Genomic DNA, 22,754 nt, shown 5'->3' on the forward strand with positions numbered 1-22,754 from the left:
AGAGCTCGGATCCATAGCTGGAAAACCATGCCAGTTCGGATCCGATATCGGATCCATAACCCACAGGTTGCAGACAAATGAATCTCCTACTTCAGATCTACAGTTTCAAGTCAGTAACCACTCCCACGGGGGGCAGGGAAGCAGCTCAATGTTTATCACTGCCACTGATCAACAGAGAGACTTTCCTTTAGCCCAAGCAAAAATGGCCTCACAGAAACTTACAAAACAGTTCAAGAACAGCAAGCCTGTAACTTGAACTTTTTTAAATCTCAGAAAAGTGGGAAAAAGCAAGATTTTTTTTTTTTTGTTTTTTCAGAGATAGCAGAGGTTCACAAGTAATATCAAGTTATAACAGTGCAGTAAATGACTCCACACAAGAGTGCTAGGTCAAAGACAGAAAATATGCAAGTTTTGAGAAAAAAACGATTTTAAAATTAAGTGCAAACAGGAAATTCAGTATACAGCTTTTGGTTGTGCTCTAAATACAGCTACTAATGCAGAACATTTAAATAAGAATTAACAGTCCTCAGAAACCTTACAGAACCGGTCAGGTTACTTTGGAGCAGGAAGCTGAGAATCTGGAGACTTAGAAGCAGCTACAAGGTGAACTGCAGAAGGTTTAGGAGAGTCCACCTGAAACAGCTCATAGTGGATATCACTATGAGAAGAGTATCACATAAAGTATTCCGTTATTCTAGCTATAGTGTCTCCAAAACTCAATTCCTCAAAAGGGGACACAGGAATAATGGACTCTTCTACATCAGAACCATAAGACAAAGGTGAAGGCATCTGGGAAGAGTAAGACAAGGATCCATCATCAGTCGCTGAATCCTCCTCTAAGGAATCAGGTTCCATAGTCAATTTGGAAGGAGTTGAAGATTCTTAGGGTGTAGAGAAATATGCTTAGTCTTCTGCTTTTTCTTGGTAGAGACCTCAGCCTTAACAAACACTAGACAGTCCGACCCTGATGAGATTCAGTAAGAGTACCTGGAAACTCTTCCCTGACCAGAATCTCCGGAATCCCTCTAGAAGCCTCTAAGATGATTAATCACGGTTTCCCCTTGACATCTGGAGCAGCCACCTGCAGAGCATCAAAGGATGTGTGAAAAGAAGGATCTATGCCAGCCTCAGATTTGGTCATAGCAGAGGAATCCGATGTAGACACCAGATGGCCTACAGAGCTTTCACCTGCTTCTAGAAAAATGTCAGGTAGAGGCTACACAGCCAAAGAATCTGGCCAAGATACTTTGGCCTTCTAATTTAACAGAACCCCGGGGTTAGAAGATTCTGTCATGCTACCATGGGCTAACAGTTTAAGACTCTGGTTTCCAAAATAAATGACCAGAGAAAACAACAGACTTCTAAGAGTCTTAGGTACAAATGCTTTACAAATGCTACAGGATGTATGGTCTTGGGAAGCACCCAGACAAAAAAGACACTGTTCATGGCAATCCTTATGGGGAGTCTGCTGCCCACACTGACATTTTCCCTTCTTGAATGACATGAACTCTAGGTAACCAAAAGAAAAAGAAACAAAGACCCCAATGGAACACTTATCTGACAGATAGGTATTCAGCACAGCAACAGGGCATTCATATTGATGAGTGATGATGGTTTGGACTGACAGCAAAGAACTTCTGGGTAACTGCATTCATATGTCACCTTTATACCCTACGTCCTGAACAGTCAGCATAAGTGTGATGTACGGCACAAACAAGATCTAAAGGCTTTGGCATACTGGCTGGTCATTGGGGTATCCTTGGCAGGAGATTTCTATGGTGAAGAATACTGTAACAGTGATATAGAAGAACGTTACTTTGCTTTCATATCATTATGACAACTACTTTTTAATAAAGTATGCTCAAAACTTTAAACTTTCTAAGCCATTTTTAGTGGTAATAAGCTACAGTGGATAACTTTCCATCTGTGTTGTCCATTTTCATTCTTCATCAACAATTGGGTTTGGATCTGACCCTCGGATCCAACTCAGCTGTTTTTTATAACTCGTGGCCAACAGGATTCTTGAGCTCCTCCCTTACCCATAATGCTCTAGCCCCTAACATACCTCAGACCTTGTTTACCGACTTAAATTTCTAGATGAAAAAAATGTTGCATATTGACAAACGGAAATAATACCTGGAGCTCAACCAAAGAAAATTTGGTCTTTTATAACCTTGTTCTTCCAGACGTTAATAGCCAAAAAGATATGGGGTCGGTGGGAGGGGAGTTGAGGAAGAATGAAAATGGACAACACAGATGGAACGTTATGGTACGCACATAACTTCTTTATATAATGTTTTCAATTTTCATTCATTCCTCAACAAGTGGGATAGAGTACCCAGCTACCTGAATTCCCGGGTGGCTCTAAGGAAGGATATTCTTAAGTACTGTTGAGCTGAAGGCTGCTCTTCCCATTGAGACCAGATCCAATGAGTAATAAAGGTATGAGGATTAGCCCAAGTTGCAGCTGCACAGATATCATTCATGGAGGACCTAGATAAAACTACTGATGATGTTCCCATGGATCTGGTTAAATGGGCTCTCAAAGGTTTTGGCAAAGACAAGCCAAATTTGTTATAGACAAATGAAATGCAGTCAGCCAGCCATTTGGCTAAAGTTACTTTTGCAACTGGCTTGCCTAATTTCAATTCCATAAAAGGAACAAACAATTGATATGTTTTTCTGAATTCTTTGTTCTATTTAAATAGAAACATGACTCTGCAAACGTCCAACAGATGTAACATCTATTCACCTTTGTGAAATTTGGAAAGAAAACTGGAATATTAATGGACTGACTGATGTTCGATTCTGACACCACCTTAGGAAGAAAGGAGGGACTGGTTTGTAGTGCTACTTTATCTGTATGGAATACTAAACAAGGAGGATTAGAAGACAATGTTTGAAGTTCAGAGAGTCTTCGAGCAGAGGTTAGAGCTATCAAGAAGATAGTTTTCCAGATTAAAGCCTTTAGTTCACATTTTCCTGCTGGGTCAACAGAAAATTGAGTCAAAGCTTTTAATACTAAATTTAAATCCTGTGGTGGAGTTGGATCTTTAAAAGGTGGTCTCAGAAGAAAGGTACCCCTTTTAAAGGAGGAACGACAAGCTACAGAATAAACCTCAAATAAGAAAATTTATTTCACTCTAGTGCCTTGGCTACAAGCCTTCAAGGAGTTTTCTGTTTGAGGTTTATTCTGTGGCTTGTCATTCCTCCTTGTTGCTTTTTGCAGTTTGTGGTTTAGTAACTTATAAAGGCTTTACAAAGTTTTGAGGCGGCTAAGGTAGAATGGTCAATTCCTATATGAAAACTTGAAATGGCAGCTAGCTGTACTTTACAAGATGATGAACTAGCTGCTTCATTAAAGACTGAAGTCAAGAACTCAAGAACATTATGTATTGGTGCTGAAAAGGGGTCAATGTCTTTTTGCTGTGCCCAAAAAACAAATCTTTTCCATTTACTTCAGTAAACCTTTCTGATGGAAGCTTTATGGGAAGATAAAAGTATATGATGGACAGGTGAGGACAGTTTAGGTTTCCTGGCTATCAATGGAATTGGAGTAACCATGCAGTCAGCTTGGCCTGAAAAGTCCAGGTAAATCACGTCTGTTGGGGGAGACAAGAGGTCTGGAACTGGATCCAGAATCCATGCAGAGTGAACTAGATTAGGCCAAGGAAAGGGGAACCAAATATGATAAGGCCAATACGGGCAATGAGGATGACTTTTCTCTTCAAACGAGATGCTTTCCGGAAAGATTTGGTGATTAAGGGGGTTGGGGGTACACATAGAGGAGACGGGGGGGGGTAATCATGATAGAGGATGTCTCTCAGTGATTCCCCAGTGGGGGGATCAGGGCAAAGATCTGCTGTATTTGTTGTGGAGGACAAAATGCAAAGCGTTCGCAGCAAGGTTGGCCTCATTGGTGGAATATCTTTTCCGCAACTCTCAAGTTGACAGACCAGTCTTGAGGTAACAAATGGACCTGCTATCACACTGGATTTCCCTTGAATGTGCATTGCTATCACAAATTGATTGGATGAGATCACCCACTGCCACATTCTCAGAGCTTCTTGACAGAAGGGGTAAGATCTGGTCCCTCCTTCTTTGTTGATGTGTTATATTACTGACATATTGTCTGTCTGAATCACAATAGTTCCGGAAGGGAGAGAGTCCTGAAAAGCCTGCAATGCTAGGAGAATTGCTCTCATTACCAGGACATTGATATACATGTTGGCCTCTTTGAGGAACCAGTGCCTTGAACTGTCTTTCACAAGAAGTGCCTCCCCCATCCTATCTGGGAGGTGTCCATGGTAACTGTGGCTTTGTCTGGGGTAGAATAAAGGGGCATCCTTGTAATATCTGATGTGAATGCATCCACCACAATAGGTACTTTTTGCATGCCTGAGTTATTCTGATCTAGGTGGACATAGACTGGTGTAGAATAAACCGCTGAGTTGCTAGGGTCCACTGAAGAATTCTCATATGATAACTGCTAATGGTACTAGAACTACTGCAGCTGACATCGACCCCAAGGCTTGCAGAATCAATTGAGCTGATAGAGGAGAATTCTGAAGTATCGTTTTGACTTGAAATCAAATAGTTTGAACTCTTGGTAAATGAAGGAAAGCTTTTACTGACACTGTATTCAACAAACTCCCTAAGAACTCTAGTGTCTGAGTTGACTTAGTTGACATTTGTTGTGACTGATAGGAATCCCTAGATGAAAACAAATTTGGAGTACATAGTCTTGAGCTTTTATCAGAAGATGCCTGGTCACAGCAGTTATGAACCAGTCATCCAAATGCAAAAATACCTGGAATCCCTGCAATCTCAAGCGACCTGCTACGACTGCCATGCTTTTAGTAAACACCCTGGGGGCTGAGGTGAACCCAAGGACAGAGCTCTGAACTGGTAATGACTGGCTCCCAGCCAGAAGTATAGGTATCATCTGGATCACCTGTTCATTTTTATGTGATAGCATACATCCCAAAGATCTATTGACCACATTCAGTCATTTGTGCAGGAAAGACAAATGGACTGAACCATGACCATCTGGAACTTTGTATACTGTACCGATTTGTTCAGATTGCCGTGATCCAAAATTGGTCTTCACTCCCCTGTTTTCTTTGGCACTAAAAAGAACCTTGAATAAGTTTAAATTCAGTCTGGGGGTACCTTTTGGTTGACTCATTTTTTCTAGCACCTTATTTACTTCTAGAACTGCTGCTTCCTCCAACAGGTTGGAATATTGGCAATTTTGTTGACTGTTAAAGGAGGGGGAAAGGAAAAGGGAATTATATAACCTTTGGAAATAATCTTCTGCACCCATGTATCTTTTGTAATGTCTACCCAGGCTCTCTGGTGCAGGGAGCGATGACCCCTGACTGCCTCCAGAGGTGGACAATTGGGCCTCCTTTCAGGAGTGCTGATACGGTCTGTCAGAAAAAGAATCTCTGGGCCCTTGATTCCATGGGCCTCCTCTGTCACATGGGCATCTTCCATTTGAGTTTTCCCCTCTGCCCCGGGGGAACTATCTCCACGTGGATATTGGAAAGGACCCTGGGACTTTCTGAACCACGTCTTAATTCAGAAGGTTCTTTGAGGGTTGAAAAACATATGCCCAGTGCAGACAGAGTCTTTTCATCTTGCTCACACCTGGAAAGTATGTCCTTCACCTAAGGGCCGAACAATGAACTGCCATCAAAAGGTGCATTGACAAATGAGGACTTGAAGGGCACAAGAGCATCCAGGCATTCCTCCTAATGGAAATGCCTGAACCCGCTGCCCTTGAGGTACCTTCAGCTGCATGTGAAATGAGCCTAATGGATGAAAATTGTGATCAACTGTAGGGCAGCCAACTGTGAGGCAATAGAGCTATGTGCCTCAGAAGTACTGTCCCAGAGAATGATTTGGAGAGTTTCTTAATCAAATCCCTCTGCAACTTGGTGAAATATGTTAGATAATTCAGCGACCTGAGTGCAAAAGTTGCTGAAGCATATACATGGTTCCCAAATCTGTTCAACACCCTGGACTCTCTGTTGGGGGATGGACAGATGAACTCTGTTCTGCAAGTTTTTCTTTGGGGCCACCACCATGACCATGGCATCCACTGGTAGTCCCCTTGCTCCAAAATTCTCTTCCTTTTGGTGGTTCCAGAATCTTGTCTGGTCTCTTGAAGAATGGCTCAACAATATTAGGTTCCTTCCATGCCTGCCTAGAGATCAAAGCAAAGAGCTCTTTTGTGGGTGGCGTCACCCAGGAGGTAGACGGGCCAGACCCAAAGGCTTCCAGGAATATCAATTCCTCTTGGGAAGGGTTATCTGTAGACCAACCACCCTTTTGTTTGAGGATCTCTAGAATGTTTCCAAGGGAAAAGTCATCAGGTGGTGATCTTGGGCACCCTTCCCCCTTATCAAAATCAGTATCTTCAGTGACCAACTCTTGAGGAGAGTCTAAATGCCTCCTCTTGCGCTTTCTCTTCCTAAGAGACTTCTTCAGTGGAATGATCCAGAGAACTATTGGAAGAAAGAAGGATACTCTGCTGGATAGCTGATGACTTTGGCTGGCTGTCCCTGTGGCGTAGAATGAGGAGGCTCAAGGCACAGGGACGTAGGGGATCCAGAAGGGAGATTCGAGAGGGGTGGAACTGACATCCTCCAGAACCAGAGAATACTCTCTCTACCACCTCAAAGGCAGAGTGCACCGGGGAGAAGGAGGCCAAATGAGCTGAGAAGACATGCTTCCAGCCCATCACCTCCCTGTCACTTGAAGGCAGTCAACCCAAGGCAGAAGACTGAGCCAAGTTGTCCAATGCCAAAGCTCCAAGTGGCAGAAATGGCTCTGACAACTTTGGAGTTGACTCTAATCCTAAGATCTGAAAACAACACTTCGGCTCCGAGAGTCTTCTGGCTCAAACATGCTCAGAGTTGGTGTACTCAAAGAAAGTATTGGAGCCAAAGATGCAACAATCTTTGGATCCAACACAGATGGTCCTGGAAGAATCAGATCCAACAGATCCAAGGTCTCCAAAATCATGTGTCGGATTGTAGAAAGCGCCAAGATAGGCGGTGTAGTACTAGAAAAGGTCTCCAGACCCAAAGGGGTAGGAGCCTGGAGAACTCGCATCTGAATCTCTGCTGAATGGAATTTCCTCATCATCCTATCTACATCAGCTTCTGTCAGGCTCCTGGAAGAACGAGAGGATGAGGCAACTGACGAGGACCTGCAATGCTGGTGTCTCTCCAAGAACGGGGATGGCACTCTGGATGGGATAGGATTGAAGGATGATGCATACCTACTCAGGGTAAGTGTTTCGGATCCGATGAAGCAGATCTGACATCCAGTGCTGACTGATTCAAAGATTTAGACTTCGGATTCGACTTTTCAGACAGTTTTTGAGTTGGCTGCATTGTCAGATCCGACGATGGAGTAGAAGATCCAAACGGATCTGATGGCCTTTTCCTGTGCTCTTTCTTGTCCTGTTTAGGGGGCTGAGCCCCAGATAGTGACTCTGAAATGCTTATAGGAAGTAGACCTTTTACAATTAATTTGTTTTTGCGATATACAGTTGATTGAGGATTAAATGACTTACAGATGTCACAGTTACATTTTAAATGATTAGGGCCTAGCAACAGATGCACAGATTGTGTGAATCAGACAAGGGAAGCTTATGGCCACATTGCTTACAGTTTTTAAAGCCTGAAAGCTTTTCTGCCAGTTTTCACTGTAAAAAAGATGAAAGAGGAGAAAAATAAATACCAACAATGGTTTAAGAAATACACTAAATTTGTGTAGGTAGGGAGAATATACGTATATGTGTGTGTGTGTGTGTGTGTGTGTGTATATATATATATATATATATATATATATATATATATATGTATATATATTTAAAGTAAGAAACTGTAGATAAACTACTAAAAAGTTCACTTAACTGAACAACTTCAACACTCGGGAGCTCAACGTGACCCTGTCTGAATGCAAAAATGTCAAACGAGATCTGATGTATGTTAGGGGATAGAGCATTATAGGTAAGGGAGGAGCTCAAGAGTTCTAGTGGCCACAGTCAGATCTGAACCGAACTGTTGAGGAATCAATGACAACTGACAGCATCAGATTATATACTTTTATAAATAACTGAAATGTATCTAAAGAATTGTTGGTCCGTTTTATATGAGTAAATGTTCTGTTACTTTTTATCAAGGTTTATTATAAAGGACTAGAAAAATCAGGCCCTTTTTCTATTATCCCAATCCTTGAAAGAATGAAACATGAATGATGGAATTATTTGTCATGTGACACAAGAGACTTGCCCTAAAAGCGAAGAAATTACATGCAAGATTTCCCACTGCCAACCCACATCTGTAATCAAAACTAAAAATGGTATGTAATGTTTATTTTGCTTGTATGTGTAAGAAGTGAGTTATAATTGCAGAAACAGTATTTAATAATGATGTTTTATTAATTATTTGATTCAATTTTAACTTCATAGGTAGGTACTAGGCTTTCGGCCCCAGTGCCTATACAAGCCTAGCCTAAAAGGTACCCTGGCTTTCGCCACCCAAGAAAATTATTTTCCTGTGCCCCCGTCGAGCAGATCCACAGAGGTGATCCCTGGGGTCAATTTCCTATTTACCATCCAATCATCAAGGTTTTTCTTAAAGAGTGCTAATGAGGAGCTTTGTTTGATACAGATAGGTAGTTTGTTCCAGAGTATGGGAAGTCTCTGGGACAGGAATCTATCCCTCCAACATGTTCTGTTTATTGTGGTGACAAGGTTTAGGTCCCTAGAGCGTGTAGCTCGGAGAGATTCAGATTTCTTTAAGTGGAGCATGTCCAACAGCTCTGGGTTTGACATAGCTTTGTATGTTAGGCAGAGATCACCTCTGAGTAGGCGATATGCGATGGACTAAAGCTGTAGTTTTTTGAGACAGCCTGCGTAGGACATTTGTTTGAGGCCGGTAATTCTCTTTGTGAGGTATTTCTGCGGCCTTTCCAGTTGCTGTAGATGTCTTGTGAGGTACATACCAAAAGCGGTGTTGTACTCTACAATGTGTCTAATAAGTGACGAGTAGAGGGGAACAATGACCTCTTTTTTTCCTGGATGAGAAACCTTTTGTGATGAGGTGTGCCACACAGAAGGATTTCCTGACTACTGTGGCAATGTGATTATCAAAGGAGAGACTACTGTCCACCTGTGTCCCAAGGTCTCTTATCACACTTTCGGTGTTACGTAGACTGCCACCTATGTGGTAGCTCATAGGTACAGAGATTTACCAAAGGGGATGACAATGCATTTTTTGGCATTGAGCTTGAGGCCATGGCTTTGACACCAGGCATCTGTCTCAGTCAGGCCCTTTTGTAGGATGTCCACATTGTTAGGAGTTTCAATTATGGCTCCTAGTTTGCAGTCATCTGCGAACTTCGTTAGCCAAAGGCCTTCTGCGTTAGCCTGTACTTCAGAAAAGTAGATACCAAACAGGAGAGGACCCAGGACTGAACCCTGTGTACTCCACTTGTCACTGGTCTGAAGTCGGATTTGGAGTCTGCAATTTTCACAGTGTGGATTCTGTCAGTGAGCCAGTTGGCAACCCATCTTGTGACACGGGGATTTATACCTAGTTTAGTGAGTTTATCTATAATTCCAGAGTGGAGAATGGTGTCAAAAGCCTTGGCGAGATCTAAATAGGCTGTGTGAACCACCTTACCCTCATCTACGGCTTTGGTGACTGCTTCAAAGAAGTCAATCGGGTTTAGGAGACATGATCTGTGTTTTACAAACCTGAACTGGGTGGGGACCAGAGTTTGGAGATTACCAGTGTCTTTGTTTATAAGTTCCATAATGATACGTTCCATGGCCTTGCAGACCAGGCTTGTTAAGCTAATGGGGCGGTCGTTCCCGGGGTCCGTGGTGGCTCTCCATTCAGTGGGCACAAAGCCTGAGTTGAGGCTATGACTGACCATGGAGCTTAGGTGGGGTACCAGTTCATTCTGTAGTTCATGTAGAACGCAGCCTGGAATGCTGTCAGGTCCCATGGATGCTGTGTTCCTAGCTTTGGAGAGTGTGGCTTTTACCTGTGCAGCCGTGATTACAGGAACTTTGCATTCTTCCGGTATAGAGATAGGCCCTTTAGGGGGTGAGGGGGGGGTAAAGTTAGCACTGAACCTATCTCCCAGAATGTTGGCAATATCAGTTGGTTCTGTACATTTAGTGCCATTGTGCTGTAACTCAGATCAGATCTGAGTGTTGCCATTGAGATTCTTGACATAGCTATAGAATGCTTTGCAGTTGTCTTTAGAATCAGTGGCAATTTTGTTTTCATAACTAGCTTTGGAGGATTTTATGAGGGATCTCAGCTTCTTACTGAGGCTGACCAGGGAGTTCTTCCAGTCATGGGATTTTACTCTTTTTTGCAAAAGTTTCTTTCTTCTGTTGTAGAGTTTGTTTATGGCAGGGGACCATCAGATTGGCTTCCTTTTTTTGAAGGATAGCACAATCCATGCACTCGTGTTAGTGCTTATAAAGTGCATTTGTCTAGGATTCAGCAGTCGTACCTCTATTGTCGGTCTGCATGGGTGTCGTGAAGTTTGCCACTTCTGTCTTAAGAAGCGTGAAGTTGACTTTGGAGAAATTTTTACGGTGGTTCCCCTAATGAGGGTGGGCGTGGGATGTGGATGTCTAGGTTGATTAACTTGTGGTCGGATCTGACCGACGAGGAATTGACCTCTGGTGTGGAACATCGGTCACCCATGTTGGTAATGACCAGGTCTAGGATACTGCTGCCCCTGGTGGGGGTGTGGATAAGTTGATCCAAGGCGCTGGAATTTATGAATTCCAGAAAACGTTGAGCAAAAGAGTTGGTACATGAATAGTTTTCCCAGTTAATGGTGGGGTAGTTGAAGTCGCCCATTATTAGTGTGTTGGGTTGTACCCTAATATTTTCCAGTGTATCAAGAAATGAGGAGTGGGAATCCTGGGGCATGGTGGGGGATCTGTAGCAATTTACAATTTGGATTGCAGTCTTGCCCAGAGTTATTTGTACTTGGATAATCTCGGATGCATTATGCCGAGAATCTAGCCTGGAGTTGTGGATATCCTTAATGAATATGGAAACACCTCCACCTGTAGTGTTTTGGTCTAGGTTACGTGGCCGAAAGGTGTGGTATGAATTATAGCCTGGTAATGCAGGGGTGCTCTCTGAAGCCTTGAAACAGGTCTCTGTCACTGCACAGATTTCGATGTTCTCGATTTTAAGGAGTGCCTCGAGTGAATGCATTATGAGGTTTAGACTTATAGCATTGAGTAGCATTACCCTCAGATTTTGCTTGCTTGTACCTGCTACACTGGTGAATTTGTCATCTGAACCTTGCCTAAAAAGGCACTATAGGGGTGGCAAAAGCCTTGGCCATTATTCAGAATCCCAAGAAGAGCGACAGATGCAGGCCATCTCTGGCAAAGCAATGTGGTCTGTCGATCATGTCATCCCAGGCAGACATATACTGGATCCCCTTAGAATGACACCAGAAGCTTAGCCAATTGTTGAAGTCAATCATTTTGTCCCTGTACTGTGGTATCATTCTGGGTGATGGCAGGATGCTACTCAGGAGGGGGGGGGGGGCGGTCAGGACATACCTGCCTGGGCTACAAGATCGGAGAGCACCTCCATGTCTCTTTTCATGTAGTCCAGGGAGGTATGTCTCAGGTCATTCACAACATGGACAGTGACAGAGTCATATTTGCACTTGTTGTGGAGTGACCTGAGTGTGTGCGTTATGTGGCGGATCCTGGCACCCGACAGGCAGCTGACAGTAACTTTCTCCTTGTTTAGCCTGGTGAGTGGAACATCAGTGTGCCTGACTATAGATTCACCTATGACTAGAGTGTTGGGTACGTTGTTATGCCTTATGGGCTGTGGTTGAGTGGCACACTGAGTTTGTGGGCTATGTGTCATTTGGGTTGTGTTGGGGGGTGGAGGTTGCATGCGTTACTGCTTTGGAGGTCTCTGTTGCTTGAGCAGATTTTTATTGAGATCCTCCGCAAATGTAGGTGTGTGTTCTGTGTTACTGTATGTGTTTTGGTGGTGTAGGTTTTGAGGGACTATGTGATGAGTGTGGTGTGGAGCAAGTGTTTACCTTCTCCTACTGACTGTCTAGTCCAGTCTTGGGTGAAGACATCTTTGCTTCCAGTTTGGCTATATAAGTGCATCTCTCACAGGTTGTAGCGTTGGGTGGTAGGAGGAGAGGGTTGTCTGTGTACATGAGGCAACTGCTGCATAGCCTCAAGATGCCCAGATTCATCAGGTAGACAGGAGAAAACACCGGGAGCTGACCCTTAGACATGCCTGGATAGGTGCTTATTTATTAAGCACTAAAAACTGTTTTCTTCTAGACAAGTGAGGAAAGTTGAGTGCTGTAGTAATTTGTAGCTTATTTAGTGCTTGCAATGAGTTCAAAGAAACAGATTTGATTGCTAAAGTTAAAAAACTGGCTAGTTCTAAGGGAAAATTTGAAGAACAGACTTTATGGCGCCAGGAATAATTTAACCCTAGCTAAGAGGCGATGCATAAAGTGTTTTTTTTTTTTTTTTTAATATAACAGTAGCAAATGAGCAAACTGATTTAAACAAATTAACCACTAAAAAGCTAAAAACTAAGCCCCGTTCTAGCAGTCTTCGATCAGACAAGTTCTAACTGCACACTCCTGCCAGTAGGGTGCAGAGGAATCTTCTCCAAAAAAAAGATGGTCTGGATTAGTGCTCAAGTTATACAAACAAAGCTAGATTCAGCAGTTCTGAATTTAGTCTATGCTACAGCAAAGAAGGTGTACCAATTTCAGAAAGAAACAGTTCAAATAAGCAGGCACAATAAGCTTTTAACCAGAAAGTCCCAGCTCAGAATGGGAGAATCTACCCCCTCCTCCCACAAGAGTGCAGACCACACCTTCTTAATGTAAAATAACTGGCCCGAAGCCCAAGTGCTTAAACCAGAACTAATATACTCTTAGAATAACAGACACTAAGCCTACAATCAGCAACTCCCAACTTAGAAGGATGTAAGCTACCTGTCTTGCCATAACAGTGCAGATCACAAAGTTCAGAGTCAATTTCAAATTTCAAACTCAAGAGTAGTTGTTTAGCCTGGTGAGTGGAACATCAGTGTGCCTGACTATAGATTCACCTATGACTAGAGTGTTGGGTACGTTGTTATGCCTTATGGGCTGTGGTCGAGTGGCACACTGAGTTTGTGGGCTATGTGTCATTTGGGTTATGTTGGGGGGTGGAGGTTGCATGCGTTACTGCTTTGGAGGTCTCTGTTGCTTGAGCAGATTTTTATTGAGATCCTCAGCGAATGTAGGTGTGTGTTTTGTGTTACTGTATGTGTTTTGGTGGTGTAGGTTTTGAGGGACTATGTGATGAGTGTGGTGTGGAGCAAGTGTTTACCTTCTCCTACTGACTGTCTAGTCCAGTCTTGGGTGAAGACATCTTTGCTTCCAGTTTGGCTATATAAGTGCATCTCTCACAGGTTGTAGCGTTGGGTGGTAGGAGGAGAGGGTTGTCTGTGTACATGAGGCAACTGCTGCATAGCCTCAAGATGCCCAGATTCATCAGGTAGACAGGAGAAAACACCGGGAGCTGACCCTTAGACATGCCTGGATAGGTGCTTATTTATTAAGCGCTAAAAACTGTTTTCTTCTAGACAAGTGAGGAAAGTTGAGTGCTGTAGTAATTTGTAGCTTATTTAGTGCTTGCAATGAGTTTAAAGAAACAGATTTGAGTGCTAAAGTTAAAAAACTGGCTAGTTCTAAGGGAAAATTTGAAGAGCACACTTTATGGCGCCAGGAATAATTTAACCCTAGCTAAGAGGCGATGCAAAAAGTGTATTTATTTTTAATATAACAGTAGCAAATAAGCAAACTGATTTAAACAAATTAACCACTAAAAAGCTAAAAACTGAGCCCCGTTCTAGCAGTCTTCGATCAGACAAGTTCTAACTGCACACTCCTGCCAGTAGGGTGCAGGGGAATCTTCTCCAAAAAAAGATGGTCTGGATTAGTGCTCAAGTTATACAAACAAAGCTAGATTCAGCAGTTCTGAATTTAGTCTATGCTGCAGCAAAGAAGGCGTACCAATTTCAGAAAGAAACAGTTCAAATAAGCAGGCACAATAAGCTCTTAACCAGAAAGTCCCAGCTCAGAATGGGAGAATCTACCCTCTCCTCCCACAAGAGTGCAGATCACACCTTCTTAATGTAAAATAACTGGCCCGAAGTCCAAGTACTTAAACCAGAACTAATATACTCTTAGAATAGCAGACACTAAGCCTACAATCAGCAACTCCCAAGTTAGAAGGATGTAAGCTACCTGTCTTGCCATAACAGTGCAGATCACAAAGTTCAGAGTCAATTTCAAATTTCAAACTCAAGAGTAAAGGAAGCAGCCACATTTGCAATGGAAATATGTTTTTAATCTGCCCAGTAATTTATTTGAGATTCAGTCAGTATCTTGTTGGGGATCATATTTTAGTCCGAGCACAGAACTGATCGATGCAAAAGTAACATGACTGGTGACTTTTCCTTGCCTATTTTATAAATTAAATTACATATTATGTATACATATGCTCTCACTCACACATTTTCTAAATCAGAACGTAAGAAGAGAAGTTGGTATGGAGCTGTATGATAAAGCATATTTCTAGGGAGAATAATTTGTATAAACCACACTGTAAAATGAACCAGTACATTTTTTCCCCCACTAACATCATATTTCTATGACTTATACTGATTATCAAAGGGCTGTATTACTCTTTTAAATGTTAGCTTATTTTCACATCACAACATGTTTCACATATATACAAATTATATTTTTGCATTCTGAAATCTTGGGAAATCACTTACAGTACTCAATTCCTTTGACTAAGTCTTGCAAGTAGAAGCGGGCCTGATCTTCTGTAAAAGGTGCATCAGTAGGGACATCCATTACTGGACTATATAATAAAAGGAAAGGAAAACAGTGGTAGCAGCTAGCAGTATCAGACAATAACGGGAATTTCAAACCGCACATACACAGCTACACAGTGATATCATTTTGTTTCACACTATAAACACTGCTAAATTTTCAACAGAATTAACAAAAACAGACTTTGCCTAAAAGTAGCATCGCGTAAAAGGCCAATGTACTTACTAGGCTTTTAAACTTTTATCTCCCAACTTTTTAAATGATTGCATGCAAACGTAAAGTACATGTTATAAGGGTTTCTAAATGTGGAGCATTCTTTACAATGTACAGATTACACTGTACACACTGTCAGGGATGTAGCAAGGATTTTTGGATTTGAATACCAAGACGTAAACTTACAGAATGTTGTCCCCATTCCAATAAGTGTTGTAACCCCATCCCAAAACTACACAATGTGTATTTCTAGAAGCATAAATAATATATATTTTCATCCAAAACAATCATTCGGGGGGAAAAAAATGACAAAAATATACAAATCTGAAAATAGATGGATCAGGGTTTTATGCAAATTCTAGCAAAGTTCAATGCATGAAATAAATGTAAGTTAATTATCTTTAAAAGTGCACAGAGCGGGAGATACCTGGCTGCACCCCTGCACAATGATACACTGCAGAACAAATGGGTCCAAAGAAATGTTGTTTACCAACTTAGTCAACAACATGATTAGAAGACAGTCAGTGTATTACTCATCAAAAAATTCTCCCTGTATTCCATTTCCTTAAATGACAAAAGAAGTAGAAATACCAAGTAAAACGCTATGATAATGCCAAAGCTAAGCACAACCTCATACTTCTGCTAATCTATGTAATGAGCTCTAGATACTCAATGTAACAACAGATCTTTCTGGTAGTAACGACTGTAATATTAAACAAATATGCTGATCTGCGCTAGTCAGTAATTTCTTCAGCAGCTGTTTTCTTCCCTGTGAATATCAGTGCTGCTCCTATGCCTGCTAAGATTATAAAACATGTATTGCAGTTTCTATACAACATACACACACACACAAGTTCTTCCAGGCTAAAAACTTCTGTAAAGATAACTGTGCTTATGGTAAACAAATAGTGTGCTTATATGCAGCAGCATAAGTTCTAAATACAAGTAAAAAAAATAACATTAAGTAAATATGAGAACAAGACACAAATGGAAATATACAGAATCTAGTATTCAACTAATCGTGTTGTGGGAAGGTGGAGGGCAGCTTTGCTGCTAAGGTGAACTCTGCTCAAAAATGTACCATTATGGTGAGTATCTAAAAACAGGTGCACGGTCTCAATTTGGAAAAGGTCACTGTAGCAGTAAATAAGAACATCTGGGAAGCATACCAACAGTAAGTACCTGCTGTGAGGTAAACAGTCCAGTTACAGAATCCCCTGTAGCACGGCTGTGCCAAAACCTGCCCTGCATCTGGACCGAGTTTCCAACTTGTAATACTTTGTGAATGTACGGACAGTTGTTTGCGTTGTTGACTCTAGTATATCCTGAGTGGAAACACTTCTGAAGTGTATTGCTAAAGTGGCAACAGCCATAACAGAAAAATCTTTGATATGATTGCGTAGTGCTTTAATTCTCTAACCAAAATGCAGTAAAAATAGGCCAGCCACATGGACAAGTTCTGCTTGGTAGAAGGCAGTTACTCTCTTCCTTTTCTTGAAAGAAACAAGCAGCCTGTCTGTTTCACTAAATGAATGAGTCCTGCTATAATATCTAAACTTCATGTGAACATGCAGAGCATGCAAAAGATGTTCTTCGGGGTTCTGGTAGCAGAGATAAAAGGCTGAATTGATTGATTCAAACAGACAGCAGTATCTACCCGAGACACGAAAATGGGATTAATCTTCACAGAAATCCTTTCAATGTGGAATACTGTAAAATCAGCAAAAATACTTGTAATTCAGAAGTGACAGGTATTAAGAAACTGTTAACTTGCCGACGCCAAATCGGTAAGCAGTTACAGATCCCTCTGTGGATTAACTGACCCCCTCCCCTCACCCGCTGCTCTAAAATATCCATGCCTACACATTTTTTTACTCTCTGGAAAAGGGTACCAGGCAGTGCTAGTAACTTGCAGACTCCAAAGAAGAAGAAAGAAGCTATGGTTCAATTGCCAGTTTAACTGTACCAGTTGCTTTGCTAGTCTGAAACATCTATAACTACTCATTTATCATTTGCTAAAAGGTACGAGGCAGTTATCTGATGTACTGCATTGTATGTTTGCTAGTCTGGCTGTGGGTGTCCTTTCATGGAGTCTCCTCCCTCAATCACAAATGTACTATATTAGCTATGAATAATTTTATGCTGTAACATTATCCCCTTCTTAGTTATTTCCTATTCTGCCCACAGATGGTCAAAATGGCTTTCCATTGCATGTTGTTCCTCATCCGCTGCAATTTACAATTACAACTGCTTACTTCTCCCCAAATGCAATTTGAGTACTCCATGATGTTCTGCACCTTTATCTGTTCTATACAATGGTGCTCAGAAACTGACAAACAGTACTGCACTACTACTGGCTGTGGCGGAGCAGCCTTCATTCATTGTTTTTCTCATCATAATTAAAAGGGTTGGGTGTTTGTATAAAGGTTAATGTCTTTACCTACTAGACGCAAGGTACAGGTTTTGATTCTCACCTTTGAAAGGGAAATTAGCTAGGCTTAAATGACTCACAAGGACAGACAGCCTAGTACTTACTTATGAAAAGTTCAATAACTTATTTTATCATCAGAGATGTCGACTGAACCGTGCAGTGTGGCTTGTGCACTGACTGTATACTGTTAAAGCAATTTACTGCATGCTTTGTTCCACTCCTACCCCATATCCAGTCACCCCATGTTTCTGCCTTTATAATATTCTCCAGGCTACTTTACTAACTACAACAAAGGGTCTGTGGCCATGGATATGAACTGTTCTACTGTCTCTGTTACCAGCTTGGTGGATATGGGCATCCTAAGGCAATGTAGAAATTGCCTCATGCTTACTGACAACCAGTTAATTTTCAAACAAACTAATATGGTATGTGAGAGATGTATTTACAAAATGTCACTGGAGGCAAAGCTCTCACATAAAAGTACTCCTAATGTCAATAAGGTTGCCAGTAGTACACACACTACACAATTCTAAGCAGACATATTGACCCACATATGCTGAGGCAATTAAATGTAACCTTCTTAAACCACAAAGACCTCCTAGACAAAGTACACATAAACAAGTACCCTCAGCAGCCCCAAATACGCTGTTTCAAAACAACACCCACATCAACACACAAAGCTACATCTCATGGAGCCTCTACCTCTAAGTCCATAAGGCAAGTCACCACACAATCTAACATTCTAGTCACTGGAGACTCCATCATCAGACACACTGATGTCCCTCTCACCAGGCTGAGTAAGGAGAAAGTCACAGTCAGTTGCTTATCAGGGGCTAGGATCTGCCACAGTATGCATGCACTCAGGTCACTGGACCACAGTTACCAATATGATTCAGTCATAGTCCATGTGGGAGTAAATGACCTGAGACATACCTCCCTAGACTGTATGAAGAGAGACATCATGGAGCTCTCGAAATATGTGTCTCAGGCTGGTATGAGCCAGGCATTAAGCAGCATTTTACCTTCTCCAAGGATGATGCCACAATACGAACAAAAGATGATTGACTTTAATAATTGGTTTAGTTTCTGGTGTCATTCTAAGGAGGTGCAATATTTGTCAGCATGGAAGGAGATGATCAACAGACCATGATGCTTTGCCAGGGATGGTCTGCACTTCTCCCATCTAGGCTTTCGAATATTAGCTAAAACATTGTCTTCCCCACATAGTGCCTTTTTTAGGCAATGCCAAATTGAAAGTACTTCTGACATAGCAAATCAAAACCAAGAAAATCTAAAGGTATTACTGCTCAATGCTAGGAGTCTAAACAAAAAACTCCACTCCCCAGAAGCTCTCTTTACCATAGAGAATGCTGATGTTTGTGCGATCACTCAGACATGGTTTAAAACCACGGAGAGCACACCAACAGTGCAAGGTTATAATGCCTTCCACACATTTAGGCCAGCTACTTCACAGGCAGGGACTAAAGATTGAGGTGTCTCTATTTGCATAAAAAATAAATATACATCAAGGCTGGTCAAACAGGACAATGCACTCGAGCTGATCCATGTTCAAATCACCATACGCAAAATCCAATACCACTTCCTTGCAAGATATAGGTCCCCCCTCCATGACCCAGGAAACCCATACTATATATTTAAATTTATTAGAAGCACTAACCATCCAACCCAATATCATATTCATGGGTGAATTTAGTTACCCCTCTATTAACTGGGAATCCTATATGACACCAAACTAACATGCACAGAGATTCCTAGAGTTTGTAAACACAAACTCCCTAAATCAGAGAGTCAATACACCAAACCAGGAGTGCAACCATACTGGATCTGGTCCTCACTACTATGCTGCACACCCCCTACTATAATGACTTCCCTGGTAAGGTCAGACCACAAAATGGTCTCCTTTGAAGTAAAGATAAAACCTGGACCCCCAGCTAAACCTGGAATATTCAGGAACTATTCTAAGGCTAACCTCCTGCTATTAAGTGAGAGCCTGGCAAAATTTCAAGCCCTCATAAATCCTGAGAATGCTGCTGCCTGTGCAGAACTTTTCACAGAAACCCTGTACAAGCATGTTAATAGCTGCATAGAGGCAGCTGTACCCACCAGGAAGAGGTACAGAACGAACTCGAAAAACAACCCACCCTGGTGGAATCACAAAATCAATAGGCTGTATAACAGGAGGAAGAAAATCATGGCGAAAATTAGGAGGTGCAGCACCCAGCAGGATAAAAGCACTCTCATCAAACTAATCAAACAACTCAGAGGACAAATAAAGTCTAACAAAGCCAAATTTGAGGTAGGTTTGGCCTCCAAGGCTAAGGATAACCCCAAAGCATTATTTAGCTATGTCCATAACCTTAAAGGCAATACACAACTGTATGCGGAGCTCATTGTAAATTGAGTCACCTATACTGAGCCAGAAGATATATCAAACCTCCTGACTGATAAATTCAGCTTCAGCTTTCCCCCTCAACCTTTCCTCAGGAATCATCATCAAATATAACTCCCTCTACTATCACTAGGGAACAGATCGTTAATGCTCTCTCTAAGACCAAGAACACTGCATCAATGGGCCCAGACAATATCCCAGGATGCCTTCTAAATACCATGAAACATGACTTATCAGGGCCTTTGGAATTACTACTTAACTGAAGCCTCCAAACAGGCTTCGTGCCTCATGAATGGAGAAGGGCAACAGCAATCCCTCTGCACAAAGGAGGACCATCTACAGACCTGGAAACTACAGACCCATAAGTTTCACTAGTCTTATACGTAAAGCCATGGAAAGAATTATCATGGAGATGATCAATAGAGATATAGTAAACTTTCAGACACTGGACCCAACCCAGTTTGGTTTTGTCAAGGGCAGATCATGCCTACTCAACCTGGTGGACTTCTTTGAGAACATTACCAAAGCAATGGATGAGGGCAAAATTGTTCACATTGCCTACCTTGACCTGGCCAAGGCATTTCACACAATACTCCGCTTGGGCATTGTTGACAAACTGAAGAGGTTAAGTACAAAACCGTATGTCACCCAGTGGATAGCCAACTGGCTTACAGACAGGAGCCAGGAAGTTAGAATTGCGGAGTCCGCCTCTACAAAGAGGTCAGTCACAACTGGTGTCCCCTCAAGGATCAGTCCTTGGACCGCTCCTTTTTGGCATTTACTTCACAGAAGTCAAGGCCAATGTCAGTGGTTGCTGACTGGCTGAATTTCTAGATGATTGCAAATTAGGAGCTGTCATTGAATCTTCCACTGACACAAATGTTCTCCAGGAGGGACTGACACAAACAAACAAACAACTGGTGTCAGAGCCATGGACTAAAACTAAATGCCAAGAAATGCATAAGAGTATCCTTTGGGAAGTCATCAAACCCTGGTAGCTATCATATTGACAACACACCTCTTAGAGTTGACAGAGTAGTCAGTGACTTAAGGACACACAGAGATAGTAACCTAGCCTTTGACCATCACGTGTCTACAGTGGTGAAGAAATTATTTTATGTTCTGCAACTTACAAACAAAGTTATGGCATCTAAATCCAAGAAAGTCATCGTTCCAGTGTATTCATCATTCACCAGCCCTACCACTGAGTACAATGTCCCCTTTGGTATATACCTAACCAGGCATATACAACAACTGGAACATCCGCAGAGGTTCCTCACTAAAAGAATACTGGGCGTAAGTAAAATATCCTATGCAGACCATCTTAAGGCTCTATCTCTGTATTCTGTCTTCTACAGGCTTTTGAGGGGAGAGCTATGCCTGACATACAGGGCACTGTCAGACCTCACTCTGATGCACCTCCTGCACAGCCACAAAACAAACAGCACCAAAATTACCTGTTCTAAAGACTTAAACCTTGCCTGTGATATAAATAGGGCCTGCTGGAGAGATAGATATGTATCCCAGAGACTACTCAGTCTACGGAATAGGCTCCCCATCTATGTGAAGCAGAGTTCCTCCTTAACCTAATTCAACTGTAACTTGGACAATTGGATGGGAAACCGGAAATTCATTCCTGGTTTGGCACCCATGTCTCTAACAGACACAGGTAACCTGTAAATGGTTCATCTCCCAAGCCCATGCTTACTCTTATCAAGGGTATCAGAACTTGTCAGAGATTTGGGATGCATGGCTAAGCTTAAAAAGGGCCTTGTGGCCATTAGTCCAGTAAACACCTATGAACTATCCAAACATGAAGTCTTCCTCCCCAATGTACCTCTTTTTTAAGCATGCCACCAATTACACTCTCTACCATCAACTCTTAGCTCTAATATGACATCTACAAATCAAACTATACAAATTATACCTAAAAGTTTAACACTTCTGACCATTCTAATTCTTTGTGACAATTTACCACAAACAGTACTACTTTCTGATGGTCAACCTCAACCTCAAATAAGCTACCACATACCCATGTCATCCTCCTTACAAAACTTCCACATTACAAGTGCCATACCTCACATTAATAACATTAATAACTGTTAAAAAAACAACAAAAAAACAGATTTGAACTTTAATACTGCAACAAACATATACACTCCCACCTACGTAGAAGCAGACGCATCAAAATTATTGCATTCTTCCTACATTGTCAACAGAGTTGCACAATAATCCAGAGCCTAAATCAACAAATCACTACATTGTTCAATTCTTTTACCTTATTTCAAAATACCAAAAATATACAAATACAGAGCCCTAACTGTGGAGGTGTCAACAGTAAACTTGACCACCACCCTGCTTTGGCTATTACAAAACACTTAAAGACATCTATGTACAAAATGAAACATGGTTAAAACACTCCTCCTTTCTGAATTATTTCATAATGTATTTTTTTTAACCAGGAACAGATGAAGATGGACCTAACTGGTTACTAGTACTCCTCCAAATATTAGTTATCACTCTGCTATACAATACTTCTACTCATTGAAAGCACTAAAACCCCATCCACTCTCTTCCCCATTCAGGTTAACACTTCAGCAAACTCAAAACGCGGAACAACAATATCATATGGCCCACATTACTTACCATAACTAATGCCAGCGAGGCTACATCATTTTTAAATACTGTCTTATTCAGGTCACAAAAAAAATGTTGACCTTTCAGACTAAGACTGCATAAAGCACTTCACCT

At 41.7% G+C, this 22,754-nt stretch overlaps 1 protein-coding gene across 1 annotated transcript in view; it reads right to left on the minus strand.

Annotated features, from left to right (window-relative positions):
* The window catches only part of CAMKK2 (calcium/calmodulin dependent protein kinase kinase 2), a 1,901,640-nt gene that overhangs the window by 623,925 nt on the left and 1,254,961 nt on the right, over positions 1–22,754 (minus strand). The window contains exon 9 of the mRNA XM_044068653.1: positions 14,889–14,977. Within this exon, the coding sequence (XP_043924588.1) occupies positions 14,889–14,977 (89 nt within the window). The remainder of the gene's footprint in view (positions 1–14,888; positions 14,978–22,754) is intronic.

The sequence above is a fragment of the Protopterus annectens genome, chromosome 4.part0, assembly GCF_019279795.1.
Source record: "Protopterus annectens isolate FY-2018-M chromosome 4.part0, PAN1.0, whole genome shotgun sequence".
In the NCBI taxonomy this organism is placed as follows: Eukaryota; Metazoa; Chordata; order Ceratodontiformes; family Protopteridae; genus Protopterus; species Protopterus annectens.